The sequence below is a fragment of the Macaca mulatta genome, chromosome 18 (genome assembly GCF_049350105.2).
Source record: "Macaca mulatta isolate MMU2019108-1 chromosome 18, T2T-MMU8v2.0, whole genome shotgun sequence".
In the NCBI taxonomy this organism is placed as follows: Eukaryota; Metazoa; Chordata; class Mammalia; order Primates; family Cercopithecidae; genus Macaca; species Macaca mulatta.
The window spans coordinates 69970299-69994804 of NC_133423.1; the positions used below are offsets into that span (position 1 = coordinate 69970299).

The 24506-nt window shown below is 41.7% G+C and overlaps 1 protein-coding gene and 1 pseudogene across 4 annotated transcripts; both read left to right on the forward strand.

The window, feature by feature from the left end:
- Positions 1 to 8769: 8769 nt before the first annotated feature.
- LOC699714 (copper-transporting ATPase 2 pseudogene) lies at positions 8770 to 9497 on the forward strand (annotated as a pseudogene).
- A 226-nt stretch (positions 9498 to 9723) lies between these two features.
- CTAGE1 (cutaneous T cell lymphoma-associated antigen 1) lies at positions 9724 to 13814 on the forward strand. Of its 4 annotated transcripts, XM_077975506.1 has the most exons (3): positions 9724 to 10451; positions 10524 to 11680; positions 11831 to 12495. In XM_077975506.1, exons 1-3 carry the CDS (start codon positions 10075 to 10077, stop codon positions 12493 to 12495), a joined length of 2199 nt encoding a protein of 732 aa, XP_077831632.1. In that variant the 5' UTR covers positions 9724 to 10074. The 4 variants fall into 4 exon arrangements, with proteins under 4 accessions (XP_077831632.1, XP_077831629.1, XP_077831631.1 ...); XM_077975503.1 differs by adding an exon at positions 13763 to 13814 and having other exon boundaries at positions 9724 to 12470; XM_077975505.1 differs by having other exon boundaries at positions 9724 to 11680.
- The last annotated feature ends 10692 nt before the right edge of the window (positions 13815 to 24506 follow it).

The window sequence follows — 24506 nt, forward strand, 5'->3', positions numbered from 1 at the left end:
AATTATTTATTTGCATGAGGGTTTAGATTTAGCTCACGGATATGCCAGATTATTTGAAAGGGTTTTAGTGCCTTTGACCTATGCTCAATGAATCCTCTTGACCCATATTTTATTTCACATGCAAAAACAATAGGCAGTATATTGGTCATTTGTTTTCTACTTTATTCATGATTTCAATCAACTAATAATTAATGAGGCTCTGTACTGGATGCTATTCTAGGTTCTGTGAATAAAGCTATGAACAGAGCAGACAGTGTTCCTATTTTCATGGAGCTTAATATTCTAACAGTGGGAGAGACAGGTAAGCGATGAATAAAAAATGAATGTGACCCCTTGATATGATGCAATGAAATGGCACTTTACCTCTGTGCTCTATCTCCAAAAAAGTCCACAGCTCCAGTCTAATCAAGAAAAAAAGAAAAATCAGACAAATTCCAATAGATGAGCATCCCACAAAATACTTGACCGGTACTCTGAAAAACGTCAAGGTTATCAAAACCAAAGAAAGTTTGAGAAACTGTCACAGCCAAGAGTGGCCTAAGGAGCCAAGACAAGTATGTGTAATATAGTATCCTGGATGGGATTCTGGAAGAGAAAAAGATATTGGGTAAAAGCAAAGGAAATCTGAGTAAACTATGGGCTTTCATTAAATTTTCAAAAGTGAATGTGTCAGATAGTGATCAACGCGGTAAGGAAAGTGAGAAGGAGTAGGTTAAGGAGCAACAGCGTCACAGGGGACTGTCTCGGCCAGGGAAGCCTCGCTGAGGAGAGGACAGCTGTGGTGCAACTTGAATGATGGGAAGGCACCAGTCTGCCAAGCAGGAAACTACATCTGAGGAAAATGGGAACACATGGAAAAGGCCCTGAAGGAGGAATGAGCTGTTGTGTCCAAGAAACACACAGAGGTCTTGTGTGGACGGAACCTCGCAAGCAAGTGGGAGAATGGTACAAGACGGCACTGAAGAGGTAGACAAGGACTAAATCATGAATGCTTTTCTAGGTCAGGCTAAGGAATTTAAATGTTACTCAAAGTCATTGGAGAGTTTTAAGCAGAGAAATGGCATGATCTGATTTATCTTTGAAAAATATTACTCCAGCTGCTGTGCTCAGAAAAGATTGTATTAGTGGTTGTCCGAGGCTGGGGAGAGGAGAAAATGAGAGGTGATCTTTTACTGGATATGGGGTTTTGAGGGGGGTGATGATAATGTTCTTGAAGTAGACAGTGGTGATGGTTGTGGAACATTGGCAATATACTAATAACCACTGAATTATACACCTTAAAAACGATTAAAATGGTAAATTTTATATTATGTAAATGTCACAATTTAGAAAAAGAATTGACTGCAGAAGTTCAAGCAAGCATGAAGGGAGGTAGTTTAGCTGTGAGGCTATTGCTGTGATACAGGAGAGAACGATGGTGGCTTGGATTTGGGTGACAGCAGTAGGGATGGGAAGAAGTATTTGGATTCAGAGATATTTTGGAAGTAGAGCTGACAGGATTACTTTAGAGTCGAGGTAAAGAGAGGAGGTTATTGAGGGAAATTAAGGGTAATGTTGGGACCATAAAAGAGACATGTCTGACTTTTTCTAGTTTATTTTAAGGCATTTTAATGTGGATTTTTATATGCTGGGTATTAGTACACTTTGGGCTATAGATAATACAAAGCCCCAACTCAAGCTGGCTTAAATAGTTGGAAATTTATGATCTCGCACAAGAATCAGTCCAGCAGTGGGCATGGGCTTTATGCTGGAGCAATTGGGAGCTTTGCGTGTCATCAAGGGCCCAGGTTTGTGACATCCTCCCACTATGCCACCCTCAGTTTTGCCCTGACAATATGGTCTATCCTCATGGTTTCAACATGGCAACAGCAGTTCTAGGTGTCACATACAAACGAAACTATGATGAAAGGAAGAAATGGCGTCCCATCCAACGTATCCTTCTTAGAAGTGAAGAAAGTAGAAGATCCAGATGACTTCTCAGCATGTTACATATCTGTTTCTAAACCAATAATCAGTATGGGAAATGGGTTTATCATGGTTGGCTTAAACTACCCAGGATTCATTCCCTATAGCTGAAGTTGAGGTTCTGTTTTCCCTGAAGTACGTAACAATGGGAGGATGATCAGAGGTTCCATTAAGAAGGACATAGGGATTGGATGCATGTTGGATAGGCAACTAACAGTATGTACTCCGTGGGGGTGCACTAAACATTTTTTTGGTCCAAACATTTGTTCATTATAAATAGAGAGGGGTTCAGAGAATATAAGATATATTATTATATCGCCAGAATTTTGTCTGATGGACTTTACTATCTTAAATATTCATTAGAGCTAAAACCAGCTTGGTGACATGAGTCCATAGTCCCAGCTACTTCAGAGGCCGAAGTGAAAAGATCGCTTGGGCCCAAGAGTTTAAGATCATCCTGGGCAACATAGTGAGACCCCTTCTCTTAAAAAAAAAAAAAAGAAAGAAAGAAAAACTAGAGAAAACACATTTTGAATATCACTGAACATTTTACAAGAACTTGAAGTGTCAAGAACCTGAAGTTCCTAGAAAGATTTAATAGAACAAGGAAAAAGTGGGAAGTCAAAGGGTGGTGTTTAATAATAGCTACCATCATTGCACATTTCCTATGTGTCTAACACTTTTCTACTTAACATAAATTATATCATTTAATTCCCACGATACCTTATAATGAGGTCTTATTACGACATCTTTACAAGTGAGGAAATGGAGGTTTAGAAAGTTTAAGGCAAATTGCCAGTGTCACAGACAGTAGAGCCAGGACTTGAACCCAGACAGTCTGGCTCCAAAGCATGCACGCCTAATCTCTATGCTTCCTACACACTGTGTTCAATCTAGACTTGAAAGTTTAAACTTTATAGCAATATTTCTCAAATCAGCAGCTCCCCCTTTTGAAAAAACAAAAATATCCTGCCATCCTCAAAGAGATTTTGATTTTGATTACTTATCTTTATGTATGAAATCAACAGGCATTTTCTTTCCTTTTTCATATGTAAAATTGCATCATGAAATTGACTTGCATTTTCAAACTTTCCCCGTTTCCCAGAGATTCTGATATGCCCAATCCCCAAAGTAAGTGATCTTCTGGAGTGCAAATCACTCTTCTGGAGCATGTGGAGGGATGCCAAAGGATTGAGGTTCCAGTGGAATTCTGGTCCTGATGGAGTTCTGGCCCCAGTGACCTGTACTGGCTGTCTGTATAGTACCAATGCAAGCTAGATCGTTGCACAATCTTGCACGTAACTTTAGCTGAATATGTCTGGTTTTGGGGCCAATGACCTGCTGGAGCTGACTTTCCATTGTGTAAGGGAGGTCACGCCAGTAAGATTCTCATTTGTTAAGTGGGAAAAATACATAACCTGTAACATTCCCCCTAGATAAATGGGAGTAATTATGGGTCAACTACCATTTGGAAATAGCGTTTTCGTTTCTCAGAAAATCACCCCCAAAGGATAGAAAATCCATTTTTATTTTCTGCAAGACGACAGGTGAGATGGAAAGAGTACTTTTGTTTGTTCCTTCTCTCTCTTTTTGCATAATTATTTCTTCAGGGCAAGGAGCACATTGCTAATAGTCAGCACTTGTGTGGAGTTGGATCATAAATACTACAGATAAGACACGCAGTATTAGATTGGCGAGTTTCCCCACTCAGTGTAGAAGCACCACATGTACCCACAGGACTGACCCCTGCCTTGAGATCAGCAATTTATCTGTGTCCCAGTTAAAGATCATTCAGAATTGCCATCCAGGCTGCAAATGTCAAGTGGGGCAGTAAATATTAATATCATGGCTGCTTGTCAGCCTCCACAGACTGGGACTCAGCACAGGCCCCTGTCAGGCAGAGATGACGCCATTGCAGTCACACATCTGAAACCCAGTGTCATCATTTCTCCCACCAGCTCCCCAGATCTCCACAGAACTGTGGATCAATGTCAGCTGCGTAGGGCTCTGGGCAGAGTCATTGTGCTAATAAAAGAATAAGGCCGGCCAGGCGTGGTAACTCATGCCTGTAATCTCAGCATTTTGGGAGGCCGAGGCAGGCGGATCACTTGAGGCCAGGAGTTCGAGACCAGCCTGGCCAACATGGTGAAATCCTGTCTCTAGTAAAAATGCAAAAAATTAGCTAGGCTTGGTGGTGGGCACCTATAGTCCCAGCTACTCGGTGGCTGAGGCAGGAGAATTGCCTGAACCCAGGAGGCACAGGTTGCAGTGAACCGAGATATCGCACCACTACACTCCAGCCTGGGCAACAGAGTGGGGCTCTGTCTCAAAAAAAAAAAAAAAAAAAAGAAAGAAAAAAGAAAAAAAATTATGCCAGTATCTGGAGATCGAGTTCTTGCTTCTGGCAACAATACTGCACTACATACGAATTATTGCTTCATTTTGTCACTTTAAATGCTATCTCTAAGTCAGATTATGGAGAATTAAGTGAGTTGATGTAACTGTTTTGAACGCTGCTTGGCACATGTGGACAGTGTGTGAGTATCCACTGTATCGTTGCTGTTAGCACCACCGTCATTAGGCCAAGAACTTGGACAGCAACACAAGACTATTTGTCAAGCATCTCTGAGTGGCGCCTGTCAATGGAAGATAGTCCAGATTCTCTCTTGGACATCGGGTCCTCTCAGGAAGCATTTGCCATTGCCTTCAGCTCTCTCCTGATGTAAGCTGTGCACCCGTGGGTGTTTTAGAAGAATGGTATTTATCCAGTCTTATTGCAATAGGACTGTTCTTGTAAAAAGAAAAAATAAAGTAAAATAGAAAACATATTTATCCAGCTTTGGCCACCCGAGAAAAACATTAGCTGTCACGTTCCCCTTTTCCCTTCTGAGTAAAGGCAGTCTGGCTGTTTTCCTCCTTGGTCATCCTGTCTAATTGGCAAGGAATCATGGGAATTTCCGCAGTTTGCTTTGTGGAAGTTTTCCAGTTTTAATGTCTGTCAAACTTTCGGCACAGGGCGAAGGCTGCTGGACTCAGCTGGAGCAGTAGCATGAGCTCAGAAGGCACCTCACCTGGACACAGGTCCAGGCTCTTTGCTCTGACCAAATTTGTGACCTTGAGCAAGTTGCTTCATCTCTTCTATCCTTAGTTTTATCTTCAGCTTATCCATGTAAAATGGAGGGAACAGCAATTTATAGGATTCTAGTGAGATTTAGGAGTAATGTCTGTAATACTCACAGGACGCTAGCCTGGCAAATAGTAGGTGCTGAATAAATAGAGATGTTATATTCTCTTTTCAGCTTTTATACCTTTAAGTGTCTAAAAATGTTGCATTCAAACATTCATACACACACACACACACACACACACACACACACACGAACAGGAAGAAAAGTAAAAGGAAAATATCAACATATTAATAATCGCTAGTTTCAGATGAACCACTGTACAAACAAAAAATAAAATAAACTTTAAAAAATAACTTCAGGGTCATAATAATTTTTAACATCCAGGTAATACCTAATGAGTATATTCATCTCATATTCCCCTCGTCTCCTGACCAGATGTGACCAGATGGTTAGGCTTTTGTGTGAAGTATTTACCTTTGATCTTGACATTTTTGTAATTCATATGTATTTGCCTGAAGAAGACTGTATTGCTTTATGTGTTTTCTCTAAAAGTACCATCCCTTATGTGTCATTCTGTATCTTGCTTTCTTCATGCAACACAGTGTTTTTGAAATCACATCATGCTCTTACAAGTGTATCTAATTAATTCCTTTTAATTACCGTATTGTATTATATGAATATACCATAATTTGTTTAACTATTCCACTTTTGATGGACTTTTAGGCTATTTTAATTTTTTCACTCATACAAGCAATGCCACAATGAATAGCCTTGCATGTCTCTCTCCAGTGCACATCGGTGTTTTTTTGAGACAGAACTCCTAGAATCTCTTGGAAGATTGTACATGTGTTAAGCTGTAATAAACACTACCAATTGCCTTCAGAAGGACTATCCTTGTTCTCTAGAACTCTGCCCAAACTTAATTGAATCAAGTTTTAAAGTGTTCTCCAATTTGATGGATAAAGAATCATACTGCCTTGATTTTTTTATTTTGAAATAATTATTGATTAATAGGAAGTTCAAAGATAGTACAGAGAGGTCCCTTGTCCCTTTTACTCAGTTTCTTTCAATGGCTACATCTAATATAATTATAGTACAATATCACACCAGAAAATCAACATTGGTATAAAGAATGTATAGTTCTATGTCATTTTACTATATGTGCAGATCCATGGAAACATAACCATAATTAAGATATAGAACTATCTCATTCCCCCAAAGATCTCCCTCATGCTACCCCTTGATAGTCAGACCTGCCCATCCCCACCAACTCTAACTGCTTATCTGTTCTCCATCCCTATAATTGTGTCATTTTCATACAATTATATAAATACAATCATACAGTGTGTGACCTTTGAAGATTGGCTTTTTTCACTCAGAGTAATACCCTTGAGATCCACCTAAGGTGTTGCATTTACTGATAATTTGTTCCTCTTTATTGCTGAGTAGTATATCATGGTAGATATTACTGTAGTTTGTCCAATCCTTCACCTATCATAGGATATTTTGGTTGTTTCCAGTTTGGAGATATCACAAATAAAGCTGCTATGAGCACCATGGGCAGGTTTTTGTGGGGACACAAGATTTTGTTTCTCTGGGAAATGCCAAGGGTGCAGTAAGGGCTAGGTCACATCACAAGCATACGTTTAGTTTTTTAAGAAACGGACATACTATTTTCCAGAGTGGTTGTATCATTTTATATTCCCTCCAGTGATGTGTGAGAGATCAATTTCTCCACATTTTTGCCACCATTTGGTGTTGCCACCATGTCTTATTTTAGCTGTTCTAATTAGTGTCTGGTGGTATTGTTTGCTGGTCTTAATTCACATTTCCCTAAATGCCAGTGATGCTTAACAACTTTTCATGAACTTATTTGCCATCTGTATGTCTACTTCTATGAAGTGTCTTTTCATATATTTTGCTCATTTTATAATTGGATGTTTATGCTTCTTTTACAGTGATATTTGAGTGTCTTTTATAAATCTATGTATTCTAGATACGAGTCCTTACATAGGGGGTGAGAGTTCAGGCTCCCCAAGTGGTTCCGATGATGGACATGAGAGTGGTTCATTACCACCAGGAGGAGAAAAAGTCCAGACCAGACTCCTCCCTTGGCCTTCTCTGACATCACCACCTCGACAAGGTGTATTAGTCTGTTCTCACACTGCTAATAAAGACATACCTGAGACTCGGTAATTTATAAAGGAAAGAGGATGAATTGATTCACAGTTCAGCATGGATAGAGAAGCCTCAGGAAACTTACAATCCTGGGGGAAGGGAAAGCAAACACATCCTTCTTCACATGGCAGCAGGAAGGAGAAGTGCTGAGCAAAGGGCAAAAGCCCGTTATAAAACCTCATGAGAACTCACTTTCACAAGAACAGCAAGGGAGTAACTGCCCCCATGATCCAATCACCTCCCACTGAATCCCTCCAGTGGGGACTACAATGCAAGATAATATTTGAATGGGGACACAGCCAAACCATGTCACAGGGGGAGGGGCTGTGGGGAAGCAAGGAGTGCTCAGTAGAGATTTTCCAGAGTGGAAGTTTAAGTTACCCTCTTGGACTTCGCTGGCAGAGGCGGAGTGGGCCACAATTTTTTTCTGTGGCCTCTGCTGGGAAAGATCAGTTCATACGTAAGAGTTTTCTGTCTTGCTAGGCTGCCCCTCTTTTGGTCTTTTAACCAGAGAGAGGCTTTCCCTGCTCTATGTCTGTGGCATTTACTGGTTGCCCATTTCTTTAGCATCTCATCTTTGGGACAAAAATAAAACCCACGGAAATCACCGCCCTATTGTTTCTCAGATTTTGAGATCTCTAGCTGGTCTGCCTTCTTCTCTGCACTGTTCAGTCTTCTCATGTTGTTTTATATCTACTGTCCATCTTTTTTAACTGTACTTAGCCGGAGAAATGGGGGGCAATACTTCTACTTCATCTTTTCAAAAGTAGAATGCATACCCTATTGTTCTAATTTGCTTTTTCTTAAATTAGTGAGGTTGAGTATCATTTTATGTGTTCCCTGGACATTTGATTTCCGTCCTCTAGAATTGCCTGTCTCTTCATACATACCTTTGTCTACTGTTTCTACTCGATTAACTATATTTTTCTTAATGATTTGTAGTTCTTTTTTTTTTTTTTTTTCCTTTTGAGACAAAGTCTTGCTCTGTCGCCCAGGCTGGAGTGCAGTGGTGTAATCTCAGCTCACTGCAAACTCCACCTCACAGGTTTAAGAGACTCTCCTGCCTCAGCCTCCTGAGTAGCTGTGATTACAAGCGTCCACCACCACACCCGGCTAGTTTTTGTAATTTTAATACAGACGGGGATTCACCATGTTGGTCAGGTTGGTCTTGAACTCCTGACTTTAAGTGATCCTCTTGCCTTGGCCTCCCAAGGTGCTGGGATTACAGGGTGAGCCATCGCACTCAGCCTAGTGTTTTATATATTCTGAATATTATTCCTTTGTCAATTTATATGTTGCATATATTTTCCAAGTCTGTTCACTTGTTTTTGTTTTTGCTTATAACGGTTTTGTCACCCAGAGGCTTTAAATTTTAATGCAGTCAGCATGTTGCCTTTTAATAATGAAAATATAAGAACTGTATACATATCTGGGCAGAAGATGGTGGCCGGCGAAGGGAGCAGGTACTTCTGCAATTTGTCAAGGTATGCTCTGTAAGATGATCTCTATCACAGAAGCTGTCAAGCAGGAGGCCGCCCTGGCTGTGCACACACTGCAAAGCGTGGGTGTGGACATGGTTCTGATCACGGGGGACAACAGAAGACAGCCAGAGCCATTGCCACCCAGGTTGGCGTCAACAAAGTCTTTGCAGAGGTGTTTCCTTCGCACAAGGTGGCCAAGGTTCAGGAGCTCCAGAACGAAGGGAAGAAAGTTGCCATGGTAGGGAATGGGGTCGATGATTCCCCGGCCTTGGCCCAGGCAGATGTGGGCATCGCCATTGGCACCAGCACTGATGTGGCCATCAAGGCAGCCAACGTCATCCTCATCAGAAATGATTTGCTGGACATGGTGGCTAGCATTCACCTTTCCAAGATGACTGTCCAGAGAATATGCATCAACCTGGTCCTGGCACTGACTTGTAAGCTGGTTGGGATACCCATCGCTGCAGGAGCGAGCTTTCCAGATGAGTTGAAGGTATGTGCATGGGTAGGAGATGATGGCTCATTGCAGGGCAAGGCATCATACGTGCTGAAGGAGTGCCAGTGTTTCAGAAATGGACACAGAGCAGGTAAGTTTGATGGACAGGTAAGAGAATCACTCTCTATGTGCCAGCACTGTTCTAAGTGCCCTGGATCTTCTGGGGATGAGATTAGTGTTTTTCAGTTGTACGTGGGACAGTTGAGGATCATGCTAGGCAGAGGTGAGCCCTCTCCTGGAAGAAGTTAACCTAAAAAGCATAATCTGTCTCATTTGGGAGGAGCTAAATAAATATCTCTTCAATGAAGCAAAGGTCAATCAGAAAATTTGTATTTTAGCTATAAAATTACCTATCAGAACTTACCATGAGGCATAATCTTAGTCAAACACCCAAATTAATGATTTCAGACCACAGATACTGAAACACCAAAGTGATAAAGGGGCAAGTATTTCAGCTAGCTACTGCTGCATAACAAATGACCCCAAAGTTTAGTGACTTAAAACAATGATTTGTTATTCCTTATCATTCTGTCAGCTGGGAGGTTCTGCCGGCCTCACCTGGGGTCAGGCACAAGGCTACATTTAGCTAGGGTGTCAGCTTGGGACGGGCATAGCTGGGATGCTGGGTCACCTAAGTCTTTCTCTCCATGTAGTGTTGTTTTAAAATACAGGTTTTAGCGTTTCCTCAGGATGTAAAGTGTAACAAGGGGGCCGGGGTGGGCAATGTGGGTCTGTGAGGCCTATGTGTGCCCGAGTCCCCTAGCTGCCCCCGCAGCCGGCTCTGCAGTGGTACGCTCCGGTTGTCCGTTGGGGATTCGGGTTCCAGATGGAATGCTGCGTCTTCGCCGCCGCTTGTTGTGGCCGGGGTTACTGCAGCGACCGCCACAGCAGCTCTGGTGCTATGGAGGAGCCTAAGGCCAACCCTCAGCCCTACTTGGGGCTAGTCTTGGAGTTGCTGCGCAGGGTTGTGGCAGCACTGCCTGAAGGTATGAAACCAGATTCTCATCCTTATGATTTTCCGTGGGAATTGGTGATACCGGCAGCTGTTGTGGGATTTTTTGCTGTTCTCTTCTTGTGGAGAAGTTTTAGATCAGTTACGAGTCGGCTTTACGTGAGAAGAGAGAAAAAGCTTGCTGTGGCACTTTCTGGACTAATTGAAGAAAAATGTAAACTACTTGAAAAATGTAGCCTTGTTCAAAAAGAGTACGAAGCCTATGAAGCAGAGTCGTCTTTACAGGATGCCAGCTTTGAGAAGGCGACAACAGAAGCACAAAGTTTGGAGGCAACCTGTGAAAAGCTGAACAGGTTCAATTCTGAACTTCAGCATGATATACTCTGTCTAGAAAAAGAGTTAAAAGAAGAGAAATCTAAACATTCTGAACAAAATGAATTGATGGCAGATATTTCCAAAAGGATACAGTCGCTAGAAGATGAGTCAAAATCCCTCAAATCACAAGTAGCTGAAGCCAAAATGACTTTTAAGAGATTTCAAATGAATGAAGGACGACTGCAGATAGAAATACAAGATGCTTTGAATGAAAATTATCAACTTCAGGAAAACCAGAAACAGCTTTTGCAAGAAGCTGAAGTATGGAAAGAACAAGGGCGTGAACTTATTAAACAGAAAAGAACATTTGAAGACTCCAAAGTACACGCAGAACAAGTTTTAAATGATAAAGAAAATCACATCAGGATTCTGACTGAACGCTTGCTAAAGATGAAAGATCAGACTGCTACGCTTCGAGAAGACATAACGGTTGATGATAACTTGGAATTAGAAATGAACAATGAATCGGAAGATGGTGCTTACTTAGATAATCCTCCAAGAGGAGCTTTGAAGAAACTGATTCATGCTGCTACGTTATGTGCTTCTTTAAAAACCTTAGAAGGAGAAAGAAACCAAATTTATATTCAATTATCTGAAGTTGATAAAACAAAGGAAGAGCTTACAGAGCATATTAAAAATCTTCAGACTGAACAAGCATCTTTGCAGTCCGAAAGCACACATTTTGAAAGTGAGAATCAGAAACTTCAACAGAAACTTAAAGTAATGACTGAATTGTGTCAAGAAAATGAAACGAAACTCTACAGGAAATTAATAGTAGAGGAAAAATGCCGGTTAGAGAAAGAAGAGAAACTTTCTAAAGCAGATGAAATAATCAGCCATGCCACTGAAGAGCTGAAGACCTACAGAAAGCGAGCCAAAGATCTTGAAGAATTTGAGAGAACTATTCATTTTTATCGAAGGAAGAGTATTCTCCATAAGAAAAAAGCACATAATAATTGGTTGGCAGCTTGGACTGCTGAAAGAAACCTCAATGATTTGAGGAAAGAAAATGCTCACAACAGACAAAAATTAACTGATATAGAGTTTAAAATAAAACTTTTAGAAAAAGATCGTCATGCACTTGATGTTCCAAATACAGCATTTGGCAGAGAGCATTCCCCATATGCTCCCTCACCATTGGGTCGGCCTTCATCTGAAATGGGTCAGCCTTCATCTGAAATGAGAGCTTTTCTCTATCCTCCGACTTTGTTGGAGGGTCCACTGAGACGCTCACCTTTGCTTCCAGGGGGAGGAGGAAGAGGCCCAGGAGGCCCAGGGAATCCTCTGGACTGTCAGATGACCAATGAAAGAGGAGAAGCAAGCTGTGATAGGTTAACCAGTCCTCACAGGGCTCCTTCTGGCACTGGGCTCCTGTCGCCTCTGTGGGAACAGGACCATAGGATGGTGTTTCCTCCACCGGGACAGTCATATCCTGATTCAGCTTTTCCTCCACAAAGGCAAGACAGATTTCATTCTAATTCTGCTAGATGCTCTGGACCAGCAGAACTCAGAAGTTTTAACACACCTTCTTTGGGTAAATTGGATGGGTCAGTGCCTTCAGAAATGGAATCCGGTAGAAATGATACCAAAGATAATCTTGGTTATTTAAAGGTGCCTGATTCATCTCTCCCCGCTGAAAATGAAGCAACTGGCCCTGGCTTTATTCCTCCACCCCTTGCTCCAATCAGAGGTCCATCATTTCCAGTAGATACAAGAGGCCCGTTCATGAGAAGAGGACCTCCTTTCCCTCCACCTCCTCCAGGAACCATGTTTGGAGCTTCTCGAGATTATTGTCCACCAAGTGTTGTCCCCGGTCCACCACGTGCTCCATTTGCAATGACAAATGTCTATCCGCCCAGGGGTTTTCCTCCTTACCGTCCCCCAAGACCTGGATTTCCACCCCCCGCCACCACATTCTGAAGGTAGAAAGAGTTTCCATCAGGGTTGAGTCCGACTTCAAATGAGCCTGCTACTGAACATCCAGAAACACAGCAAGAAACCTGACAACATGTTTGCCCTCTTCAAAAGTAATTTTGACTGATCTCATTTTCAGTTTAAGTAACTGCTGTTACTTAAGTGATTACACTTCTGTTCAGATTGAAACTTAATGGAATTATAATTTTCAGGATAGTATTTTGTAAATGAGGATAATTTAAATATGAATCTTAGGAGTAATTTATTTTCATTTTATTTTATTTTAGATAGTATAACTTTTAATTTGATTAATCCACTATTATATAAACAATGGTGGGAGTTTTATATATGTAATCTTGCAGGTGGGGAGGTTTTAAATTGTCTTCATGCCAAGAACTGTATTTACTGTGGTTGTGGACAAATGTGAAAGTAACTTTATGCTTAAATTTTAATTGATTTAAAAAAAAACTATATAAATATGTATAGGTGGGAATGTAGAATACTATGTAACTGTTAGAATATTTAACTTTAAACCAAGATCTATCTTGGAACTCCTGTCTTATAGATTTTATATCCTCTTTCAGTACTTTGATAGTGTAAAACATTTAGAGTAGAAAGTATTCCTGTTTCCTCTGTTTTCCTCAAAAACGGTTTCTTCGCCCTCCCTTTCCTTCCTTTTGCCTTCCCTATGCTAATTTCTTCCTTTGTTTTTCATCCTATCATTACATAATTTTGTTGTTGTTTCTTTTGTTTTATTTTTATTTGGTGGGAACAACTCTATCCAGACCTTTTACTTTCCCCAGAATTATATAGATAGATTTTTCCTGATTTCTTTCCCAACCTTTACCTCTGTTGGTGCTCTAATAGTTTTTGGACCAACAGAACTTAGATGTTTTAATACACCTTCTTTGGGTAAATTGGATGGGTCAGTGCCTTCAGAAATGGAATCCGGTAGAAATGATAGCAAAGATAATCTTGGTAATTTAAAAGTGCCTAATTCATCTCTCCCCACTGAAAATGAAGCAACTGGGCCTGGCTTTATTCCTCACCTCTTGCTCCAATCAGAGGTCCATCATTTCCAGTAGATACAAGAGGCCCGTTCATGAGAAGAGGACCTCCTTTCCCTCCACCTCTTCAGGAACCATGTTTGGAGCTTCTTGAGATTATTGCCCACCAAGTGTTGTCCCCAGTCCACCACGTGCTCCATTTGCAATGACAAATGTCTATCCGCCCAGGGGTTTTCCTCCTTACCGTCCCCCAAGACCTGAATTTCCTCCCCACCACCACCACATTCTGAAGGCAGAATGAGTTTCCATCAGGGTTGAATCCGACTTCAAATGAGCCTGCTACTGAACATCCAGAAACACAGCAAGAAACCTGACAACATGTTTGCCCTCTTCAAAAGTAATTCTGACTGATCTCATTTTCAGTTTAAGTAACTGCTGTTACTTAAGTGATTACACTTCTGTTCAGATTGAAACTTAATGGAATTATAATTCTCAGGATAGTATTTTATAAATGAGGATGATTTAAATATGAATCTTATGAGTAAATTATTTTCATTCTATTTTATTCTAGATAGTATAACTTTTAATTTGATTAATCCACTATTATATAAACAATGGTGGGAGTTTTATATATGTAATCTTGCAGGTGGGGAGGTTTTAAATTGTCTTTATGCCAAGAACTGTATTTACTGTGGTTGTAGACAAATGTGAAAGTAACTTTATGTTTAAATTTTAATTGATTAAAAAAAAACTATATAAATATGTATAGGTGGGAATGTAGAATACTATGTAACTGTTAGAATATTTAACTTTAAACCAAGATCTATCTTGGAACTCCTGTCTTATAGATTTTATATCCTCTTTCAGTACTTTGATAGTGTAAAACATTTAGAGTAGAAAGTATTCCTGTTTCCTCTGTTTTCCTCAAAAACGGTTTCTTCGCCCTCCCTTTCCTTCCCTTTGTCTTCCCTATGCTAATTTCTTCCTTAGTTTGTCATCATATCATTACATAATTTTGTTGTTATTTCTTTTATTTTATTTTTATTTGGTGGGAACAACTCTATCCAGACCTTTTACTTTCCCCAGAATTATATAGATAGATTTTTCCTGATTTCTTTCCCAACCTTTACCTCTGTTGGTGCTCTAATAGTTTTAGTTTTATGTTCTGCTTTTCTCTTGCTGTGGCAAGGGGAAGGAGTAAACCTAAGATTGTGTTTAATTGCAATTGGTGAATTTGATCTCTGATTTAGCTCTCTTCTCTGGAATTCTGTTAAAGGGTGAAATGTGTCTTGTCCCCTGAGAGATGCCCTCAAATTTTGGATTAGTCCTTCATGCAAGCTGGGCCACCAAGCCATTGCTTCTTTTGGGGACAATCTGTCCTCCCTTTTAAAAACTATCCTGGCTCACATGCCTCCCACAGCAGTTAATGCCACTCCAGCTTGAATGTAATAAAAGAAAAGTAAGGATTTGGGACATGATGTGCCCTTATTGTACAGTGGGGTTTCCTATACATTTTCCATCTTCCCTTGAACCATCACTATCCTCAGTGACTTTATGTCTCTTTTCCTCTTGTTCTGTTAAAACCGTGTTTGCTAGTGGAAAAATTTAACTCCCAGTGATTTTTTAAATACTAGACCTCTTGCCTTCTTTCCAGTGAGACAAAAATAGAATGGTAAGCCTAGTGGTTTCTTCCTTCACTGTCGAATACTCTTTATCCAAGGTATCCAGGAAGAACTTCTAATCAGAAAAGATATAGTATTTTCCCAACTGGGTAGCATATCTCACTCCCAGAATGGAAGTTAGGTGGGGATTGTAAGATTAAGGAGATGGTTCTGGATTTCTGTCTATGTATTATATCCACAGAACTCTTTCTGGAGGAATTTTATGTTGGGCCAGGCATCCATTTCCAGAGTTTTCCATTTCTAGATACTTCCAAAGTTAGAGCACTGTTCCTAAATAATTTGTTGGCTTTATTTATGAATTTATTGTTCATTCCATTTCATTAGGTTCAGGATGAAACAGGTATTATCATCTCTTTGTGTCTACCTTGCCACCTGTCCCCCAGAATAGGCCCGAATGAGATTGAAAATATCACTTCAATTCCTTGTGTCTGACATTGCTTGTTTGTAACTAAGAAAAATAATGTTTGCTTTTGTTGAATGTACTAATTTTTTTCCATGAACCTAATAAACTAAAAAGAAAGTTGAAATAATAAATAGTGAACCATTATAAAAATTCATGTTGAGTCAGTCTTCCTTCAGAAATTTTTCCTCAAACTCTCTTGCCAAATTTTATCTATGAATAAATTATCATATGCACATTATCTAAGAACATTATCTATGAACCGGGTAGCACATTATCTATGGTAGCACATTATCTATGAACCGGGTTGCCAATCCTCACCAATCCTTAATCTTCTTTTCCTTTCTTCTCTCCCTCCCTCCCTCCCTCCCTTCCTCTTTCTTTCTTTCCTTCTTTCCTTCTCTGTCTCTCTCTTTCTTCTTTCAAGGGAAGTATCTCTGTATGGAGACCTCACTTCTAAAGGTGTGGAGGGATAACTGGGTGGCTTTCACTAAGATACAGCTGACTTAAACCAACTGAACTGCCTGGTCTTACTAACATTCTGCATCCATTCTCTCCTCTGCAGTTTTAAAATAGCAGCCCGTGTCCACTGTATCCTTACCAAGTCCCATTCCTTCCCCCGGTTGACTTCTACTATTCCTTAAGCTACCAGTTTAAATATCATTTGATATGATTTCTCTGGGACTCCTGTCTTACTCTCCAAGACTGGCTGAGGTGCCCCCCATGTGAATCCTCTCCCATAACATACAGTCTCTACCCTTGTCTGCAGTGATCAGCCTGTATGGTGATGAACTATATATTTTTATTTCCTGTTGGATAGTAAGCCAGGAGGGCACGGACTAAGCACCCAGTTCAGTCCTTTGCACATCATTGCCTTTCAATGAATATGTGTTTCATGACTAAATTTTTTAAAACTTAATACTATTTCCAAAGTTTTTAAGGCATTTTGAAGTTCAAAATAGTCAAGTTGGTTCTCATCGCCTCATCTTTTGTGGTTTATTGAAAGGAATGCATACATGCTCTCAATTCACAAACGTATGATTGTGTGGACCAAATTTTTAAAGGAATTTGGCAAAACACCAGAGCTAGGTTACATTCTTAAGCAGCTGAGCAGCCACAGGTTTCATCACACTATTATTAATGGCTTTATTTTCCCATCACTGTTGCATCATTATGCCCTTTGCAGAATTCATCAAAGGCACAATCTCTGCCCTGAGGCTTTGGATTTTATCATTCCACTGCCTGAAGTCATCCATCTGAGAAGCCGGGTAATACACTCCTACCTCTGAAGGGTGTTGAACATCAATTAAGTAATGCTCAGCTGTCTTCAGTATGAGGATGCATTCAAATGAACATGTCCCTCATCTATTCTATTAATAATTATACCCCGTGTTTGAGCAAGGTGGCTAAGACCACAGAGCATTCAGATTTGCAAGGATTTTGCATGCAGTGCAAAGCCTGTTGTCTTTAAATGTAAAGTGTCAATAGGAGGCATTAAAATGTCAGCACCTTTTCAGGAATTCCGCTCATTAAAACGACTGCAAAAGAGTCCTCTGAATACATCACTGTAGACCAAGTTATAGTCTAAGCATTAGATCAGCTAGGAGCCTCCAGAGACTTCCTGAAGTGTGAGGAACAAGTGTTTTAAATGGTGGGGTGACATGGTGGGAGGGGGTCCTGGAAGAATCTGAATTTGCCGGACACTCCCATCCCCCAACTTGGCAGTCGATCAACTTGACACTTCCCGGCTCTAATTTTCTTCCTCCTCGTTTTTATTTCACGGCATTCCCAATTATGCAGCTGCCAGGAAAGGAAGCAATGGAATTTCAATATAGGAAAGACCAGGCCACTTCTTTTCGGACTAGACACTTATGCACAAAGAGCCAGTAGGTCACATCTTCTGCCGGTTCGGAGATGCTTCCAGGACAACCAAGCAAGGTCGAGCGACAACATCAGCCTCTTTGGCTTCGCTCTTTCCTCAGCGGTCACACGATTTCTCAGCTGCCCAGGGGATCATCTATAATAGGCCATTTTATTTGGTAAATGTTTCCCCACTTACTGAAGAGTTCATTATTAATGACCAGAAAGGGAACTCCTGCCTCCCGTGGCAGAAGTTGATACATTTGCTCTGTATAATTGCTGTGTATAGTTAGCCGTGTGGTTGTGCAGCTGAAATAAATTGCCTTCTTCCCATAAGAGCCTCCCTGAGTGTCACGGGAGAGCTAGAAGGAAGCTGGCCGCAGAGACTAATCTCTTCGCTAACGCCGTAGACGATTCCAGAAGCTGAAGACAGATGGCAAGTTTGAGATGAATAGCATTTTTTAATGGCTTCAAAATAGCTCTGTCTATAAACAGCTTTTCTGAATGACAGTACCTAGTACGATTTAATTTATCTATTGCTGCTGTTGTTAGATCCTCTGAGAACTTTCCCCCAGTCCCTGTATTAGGACAAACACTAATCTCACTTCAAAGGGGGAAAATCTAGAACGGGAGGAGGCAAGTGGAACGAAAAGGTAAGAAGAATTTCGACCTACAAATAAATGACAGGTATCCTCCAAACACAGCAGTCTCTTGTAGCCTGGAACTTGAAGAAAGTAACTCTGTGTTAAGATTTAAGAGCAGAAGTTGAACTCTGAACTCTGAAATGAAGTAGGCCCAAAGACTAGGAGAAAAGGTCATGATAAGACAGCACACCTTGGTCTGTTTCTGATTGATAAGAATTCACATTCCACCAATGAGATTAATCCTTCGTCATTCATGCACATGGTTTGGGAAATGCTACTACGGGTGAGAACACAGGTATTTTTCATAGGCTATCGAGGAAAAAAATGAGTATAAAAGGAAATTGGGGGCAGATGTGGTGGCTCACGCCTGTAATCCCAGCACTTTGGGAGACCAAGGCAGGCAGATCACTTGAGGTCAGGAGATCGAGACCATCCTGGCTAACACAGTGAAACCCCGTCTCTACTAAAAAATACAAAAAACTAGCCGGGCGAGGTGGCGGGCGCCTGTAGTCCCAGCTACTCGGGAGGCTGAGGCAGGAGAATGGCGTGAACCTGGGAGGCGGAGCTTGCAGTGAGCTGAGATTCGGTCACTGCACTCCAGCCTGGGCGACAGAGCGCGAGTCTGTCTCAAAAAAAAAAAAAAAAAAATACAGGGTGGTGTGCCTGTAGTCTCAGCTACTCAGGAGGTTAAGGCACAAGAAACGCTTGAACCCAGGAGGTGGAGGTTGCAGTGAGCTGAGATCATGCCACTGCACTCCAGCCTGGGTGACAGACAGAGACTCTGTCATCAGCGTTAATAATTAAGTGAAGAAATAAGTTCGTACCTCTAATTTCCAATTTCCAGTTTCTACAAATGTCTATTAAAACGGCATGTTTCCCATAAGAAGCCACTTTAAAGGGGCATAGTAGAGTAGTTAATAGAAAATGCTAGCATTTCTTACAAAGTAGTAGATGTAATAAGCCTGAAATTAAAGAGTGAGAATTAAACAGAGGGGACGTTCAATAGGAATAATGATATTATGTTAAGTAAAAATAGTCACAAACCAGTTACAGAAAAAGACCGTGGTCAGACTTTTTCCTTCTGTTCTGATACTGGAGGTAAAATGATGTAAAAAGCTGCTCTTTCTTATTCTGTATTGCATCATTCTTTCAAAACACACACAAGTGCTAGCAATTGGTGACCACTTGAAATTTATGCTTGTTTTAGTAAAGCATTATAGTTGCATTGGAATGACTGTCTCGGTCTCTGAAATCTGAAATAAACCTGGCTTGTTTTCCCATATTGTTCATTGAGTTTTACAGATATTTATTAATTGCCTGCAATGTCCAAAGCATTTGTAACAATGACCACACTTTACAAGCCCCAAAGTGGGTCAACAGTACTTATTTGCATAGTAGGATGAAATATTTAAAATTGAGACTGTCTCCAAAATTCAAATTAAAAGCTTGGTGCCAAGAGCGGAAAGGAAAAATAAGAAAGTTCCTCAAAAGTTTATGTGCAGAAGAATTAAATGCCCACACACACAATATTCAGTTGCTGCAAAAGTAACTGAGGTTTTTGCTATTAAAAATAGTGGATGGCAAAGTAAGGCAGGTGACACAAGAAGGCACAACCAGCACTGTGTGGCCATCATGTATCCAGAGTCCCAGGTCCACCACTTGCTGCTCTTGTGACTCTGAGCAGGTCCTGGGACCTCTGTGAAGCCTGGTTTGGAGAGAACACTATCCAGTCAACAGATGTGTTGTAGGGAACCTGGAACTGTGTCTGTCACAAAAGAGCTAGTCTAAAAAAATGTTTTAAGTACCTGTGGATTCAAAAGAGGAAGTCACATTAGCCTAGGGAAAACTAAACAGGAAAGGATCCATTCTTTTTAAAAGGTGGCATATAAGTTGTCTGTGGCTTGAGGCTATGCTGGGGAGATAGGAGCTTTGTCTGTCTAGAGAAGGGAAAGAATCAGTAAAGCTTCCAATGCTCCTACACCATTAGCAGTTCTGGGGACAAGCACCTGCACAGTGGAGGAAATTAGTTGGGAAGATAAAGAGAAGAGAGCCAAGAACAAAAGCTTGGGCAATGCCGACATTTAAAGGAAGAAGTATAGAGAGTAAAGATGGAGAGAAAGTGGTCTGAAAGTTTGGAGGAAAAGCAGAAGTGATAGTGTCATGGGAGCCAAGGGACAAACGAGTGCCAAAGGGGAGCAGTGGTGTCCAAAGCTTCAGTGAGATGGACGGGAATGAAAACCAAGAGGAGGTCAATGAGTTCAGCTGTTATGGGGTCAAGGGTGGCCTGTGACAGTAACCCTATAGCGACGTTCACCATGATACAAGACATGTGTATCTGAAAGAGGTTGGGTTCATTATGTTGTTTTCTGAAGGCCACGGCCAATTCAGGCCATGAATCAAGGCCTTACTCATATCTATCAGGAACAGGGTGGGCATTAGGATGGCAGGAAAGCTGGATTTTCTGTGAAGACATTCCTACTCAAAAGGTAAGCAGGAGACAAATCTCTCTGGGTCTCACTTTCTTGAATCTGGACTTCCAGAGGAGTTTAAAAAGAACTTGAAGAAGCTCCAACATAAGAGGAAAGATGTTCTCTGCCACAGGGAACTGGGCAGGGAAGCGTCCTCACACTGAATGCTGTAGGAGAAAGCTTTACTTTGTTGGGTGGTATATACGTCCATTCTCACACTGCTAATAAGGACATACCCAAGACTGGGTAATTTATAAAGGAAAGAGTTTTAGTGGACTCACAGTTCCACATGACTGGGGAGGCCTCACAATCATGGCAGAAGGCAAAGGAGGAGCAAAGTCATGTCTTACATGGCAACAGGCAAAAGAGATTATATGCAAGGGGAACTGCCCTTTATAAAGCCCTTAGATCTCATGAAATTTATTCACTTTCGTGAGAACAGCATGAGAAAAACCCACCCCCATGGTTCAATTACCTCCCACCGGGTCCCTCCCATGACATGTGAGGATTATGGGAGCTACAATTCAAGATGAGATTTGGGTGAGGACACAGCCAAACCATATCAAGTGGATAATTTGGTTTCAGGTTGTTTCTTCAATTTGTTTACCCCAAATCTTCAGTCTCGTTTAAAGGGTTCTGACTGGCCTTAGTTGTGCCAGAAGTGAATTAACAAAAAGTGTTGTCTGGCCTCAAGTAGACTGGGGTGTTAAAGAGGGCACAGCACCTCTTGAGGCCCACATGGGGATGACACCTGCTACGACAGAAAACCAGAGTCCAGGGGAGGCTAGAAATAAGAGAAACCAACATTCAGAGGCAAAGGGTTTAGAGATGAACAGAAGGTGAGAGGCAGCAACAACTTTATTCCCTCCTCCCTGAATCAATGCTTATGCACACTGCAGGTGAGGAAGAGCGTGGGGAGCAATTAGGGCTGTGGGTTTATCATGGAGTAAGGCACTGCTGCTGCTTGCAAGGAACCTAAGAAACTAACAGGATTTAGAGACACCCTCGGGTGCCTGGAGAAGCGGCATGTTTGTAAACAGGGCAGAGGGTTCTGTAAGTGAGGGAGGGGGAGCATACAAGACATGGAGAGGCTGGGGGAGGTGCTGGGAGAAGTGGGGTCCAAGGCTTAAGTGTGTGGTCACCCTTGCAGATTCCTCTTTTGCAGCAGAAGGAGACACACACACAAAGAATATCAGTGATTTTTGAGGAGGAGAAAGGGGAAGCAGTGAAAATCAGATGCGGTGGCCGTTTATGCAAAATAGAAAGTGAGATCTGTGGAGGGCAGGGCCAGGGTGGAGAGTTGTGAGTGCAGTTTGGCAAAGTAGAAAGGAAAGGGGTGCCATGAAGTCCTGAAGCCCGCTGTCTGCAGGAGCACATTGTCATCGCCTGGTGACAAGCCGCCAGAATTGCAGGTAGCGGGCCTTCAAGGGAAGACATCAAGGCCTCCAGCAGAGCTGCTGGCTGAGCTAGCTTAAACTCATGAGGGGCAACTGCCATCAGATTGTGGCCTTGGAAATCATGTTGAGATGCAAGAGAGAGTGATGTAACCATGCCAAGAAGAGCTCACTGTTCCTTGGCACTTGCCAGTCCCTCCCTGGACTACCTCTCAGGTGCTTCTCTGCCTAACAAACTCCTATTCGACCATGAAATCTCAGGCAGAGCTAGTCTTCCCTGTCTGCTGCACTCCCAATAGTGTTTGTGCATCTGCCATGTAGCAAGATTGATGCACCTGTGTGTTCCAACCCCAGACTGTAAGCTCCCTGGAAGAGCATGTTAAAAATGAAGACTCTCAGACCCCTCCCCAGACCTAGAGTCAGAATCTGCATTGTAACAAGAACCTCTGCTGGTTCAGGTGCACATTCAGAATTGAGAAGCCTTGATATCAGTGGTAAAGAACTCATATAGGTAATGTACTATTATGGAAGATGCAGTCTGGCATTTTTCTATTTTATTCTGTTTCATTTTTTTTTAATTATGATTATACTTTAAGTTCTAGGGTACACGTGCAGAATGTGCAGGTTTGTTACATAGGTATACACGTACCATGGTGGTTTGCTGCACCCGTCAACCCGTCATCTACATTAGGTATTTCTCCTAATGCTACCCGTCCCCTAGCCCTCCACTCGCTGACATGCCCCAGTGTGTGATGTTCCCCTCCCTGTGTCCACGTGTTCTCATTGTTCAGCTCCCACTTATGAGTGTTTGGTTTGGTTGTCTGTTCTTGTGTTAGTTTGCTGAGAATGATGGTTTCCAGCTTCATCCATGTCCCTGCAAAAGTTTGCTGGAGGTCCACTCCAGACCCTGTTTGCCTGGCTATCACCAGCAGATGTTGTAGAATAGAAAAGATTGCTGTCTGTTCCTTCCTCTGGGAGCTTTGTCCCAGAGGGGCACCCACCAGATGCCAGTCAGAGCTCTCCTGTGTGAGGTGTCTGTCGGCCCCTACTGCGAGATGTCTCCCAGTCAGAATACATGGGGGTCAGGGACTCACTTGAGGAGGCAGTGTGTCCCTTATCAGAGCTCGAACGCTGAGCTGGGAGATCTGCTGCTGTCTTCAGAGCTGCCAGGCAGGGTCGTGTAAGTCTGCTGAAGCTGCGCCCACAACTGCCCCTTCCCTCAGGTGCGCTGCCCCAGGGAGGTGGGGGTTTTATCTATAAGTCACTGACTGGGCCTACTGCCTTTTTTTCAGAGATGCTTTGCCCACAGAGGGGGGAGTCTGGAGAGGCAGTCTGGCTGCGGCGGCCTTGCTGAGCTGTGGTGGGTTCCACCCAGTTCAAACTTCCTGCAGCTTGATTTTCTCTGTTTCATGTTTTTGAAATGCTGGTCCTGACCCACTACATTTATTTTATTTATTTATTTATTTTTTTGCAGATATATAAGAGGAGATTTATTTTTTTATTTTTATTTTTTTATTTTACTTTAAGTTCCAGGGTACATGTGCACAACGTACAGGTTTGTTACATATGTATACTTGTACCATGTTGGTGTGCTGCACCCATCAACTCGTCAGCACCCATCAACTCGTCATTTACATCAGTTATAACTCCCAATGCCATCCCTCCCCCCTGCCCCCTCCCCATAATAGGCCCTGGTGTGTGATGTTCCCCTTCCCATGTCCAAGTGATCTCATTGTTCAATTCCCACCTATGAGTGAGAACATGCGGTGTTTGGTTTTCTGTTCTTGCGAAAGTTTGCTGAGAATGATGGTTTCCAGCTGCACCCATGTCCCTACAAAGGACACGAACTCATCCTTTTTTATGGCTGCATAGTATTCCATGGTGTGTATGTGCCACATTTTCTTAATCCAGTCTATCACTGATGGACATTTGGGTTGATTCCAAGTCTTTGCTATTGTGAATAGTGCTGCAATAAACATACGTGTGCATGTGTCTTTATAGCAGAAAGATTTATAAACCTTTGGGTATATATCCAGTAATGGGATGGCTGGGTCATATGGTATTTCTAGTTCTAGATCCTTGAGGAGTCGCCATACTGTTTTCCACAATGGTTGAACTAGTTTACAACCCCACCAACAGTGTAAAAGTGTTCCTATTTCTCCACATCCTCTCCAGCACCTGTTGTTTTCTGACTTTTTAATGATTGCCATTCTAACTGGTGTGAGATGGTATCTCATTGTGGTTTTGATTTGCATTTCTCTGATGGCCAGTGATGATGAGCATTTTTTCGTGTGTCTGTTGGCTGTATGCATGTCTTCTTTTGAGAAATGTCTGTTCATATCCTTTGCCCACTTTTTCATGGGGTTGTTTGTTTTCTTCTTGTAAATTTGTTTGAGTTCTTTGTAGGCTCTGGATATTAGCCCTTTGTCAGATGAGTAGATTGCAAAAATTTTCTCCCATTCTGTAGGTTGCCTGTTCACTCTGATGGTAGTTTCTTTTGCTGTGCAGAAACTCTTTAGTTTAATTAGATCCCATTTGTCAATTTTGGCTTTTGTTGCCGTT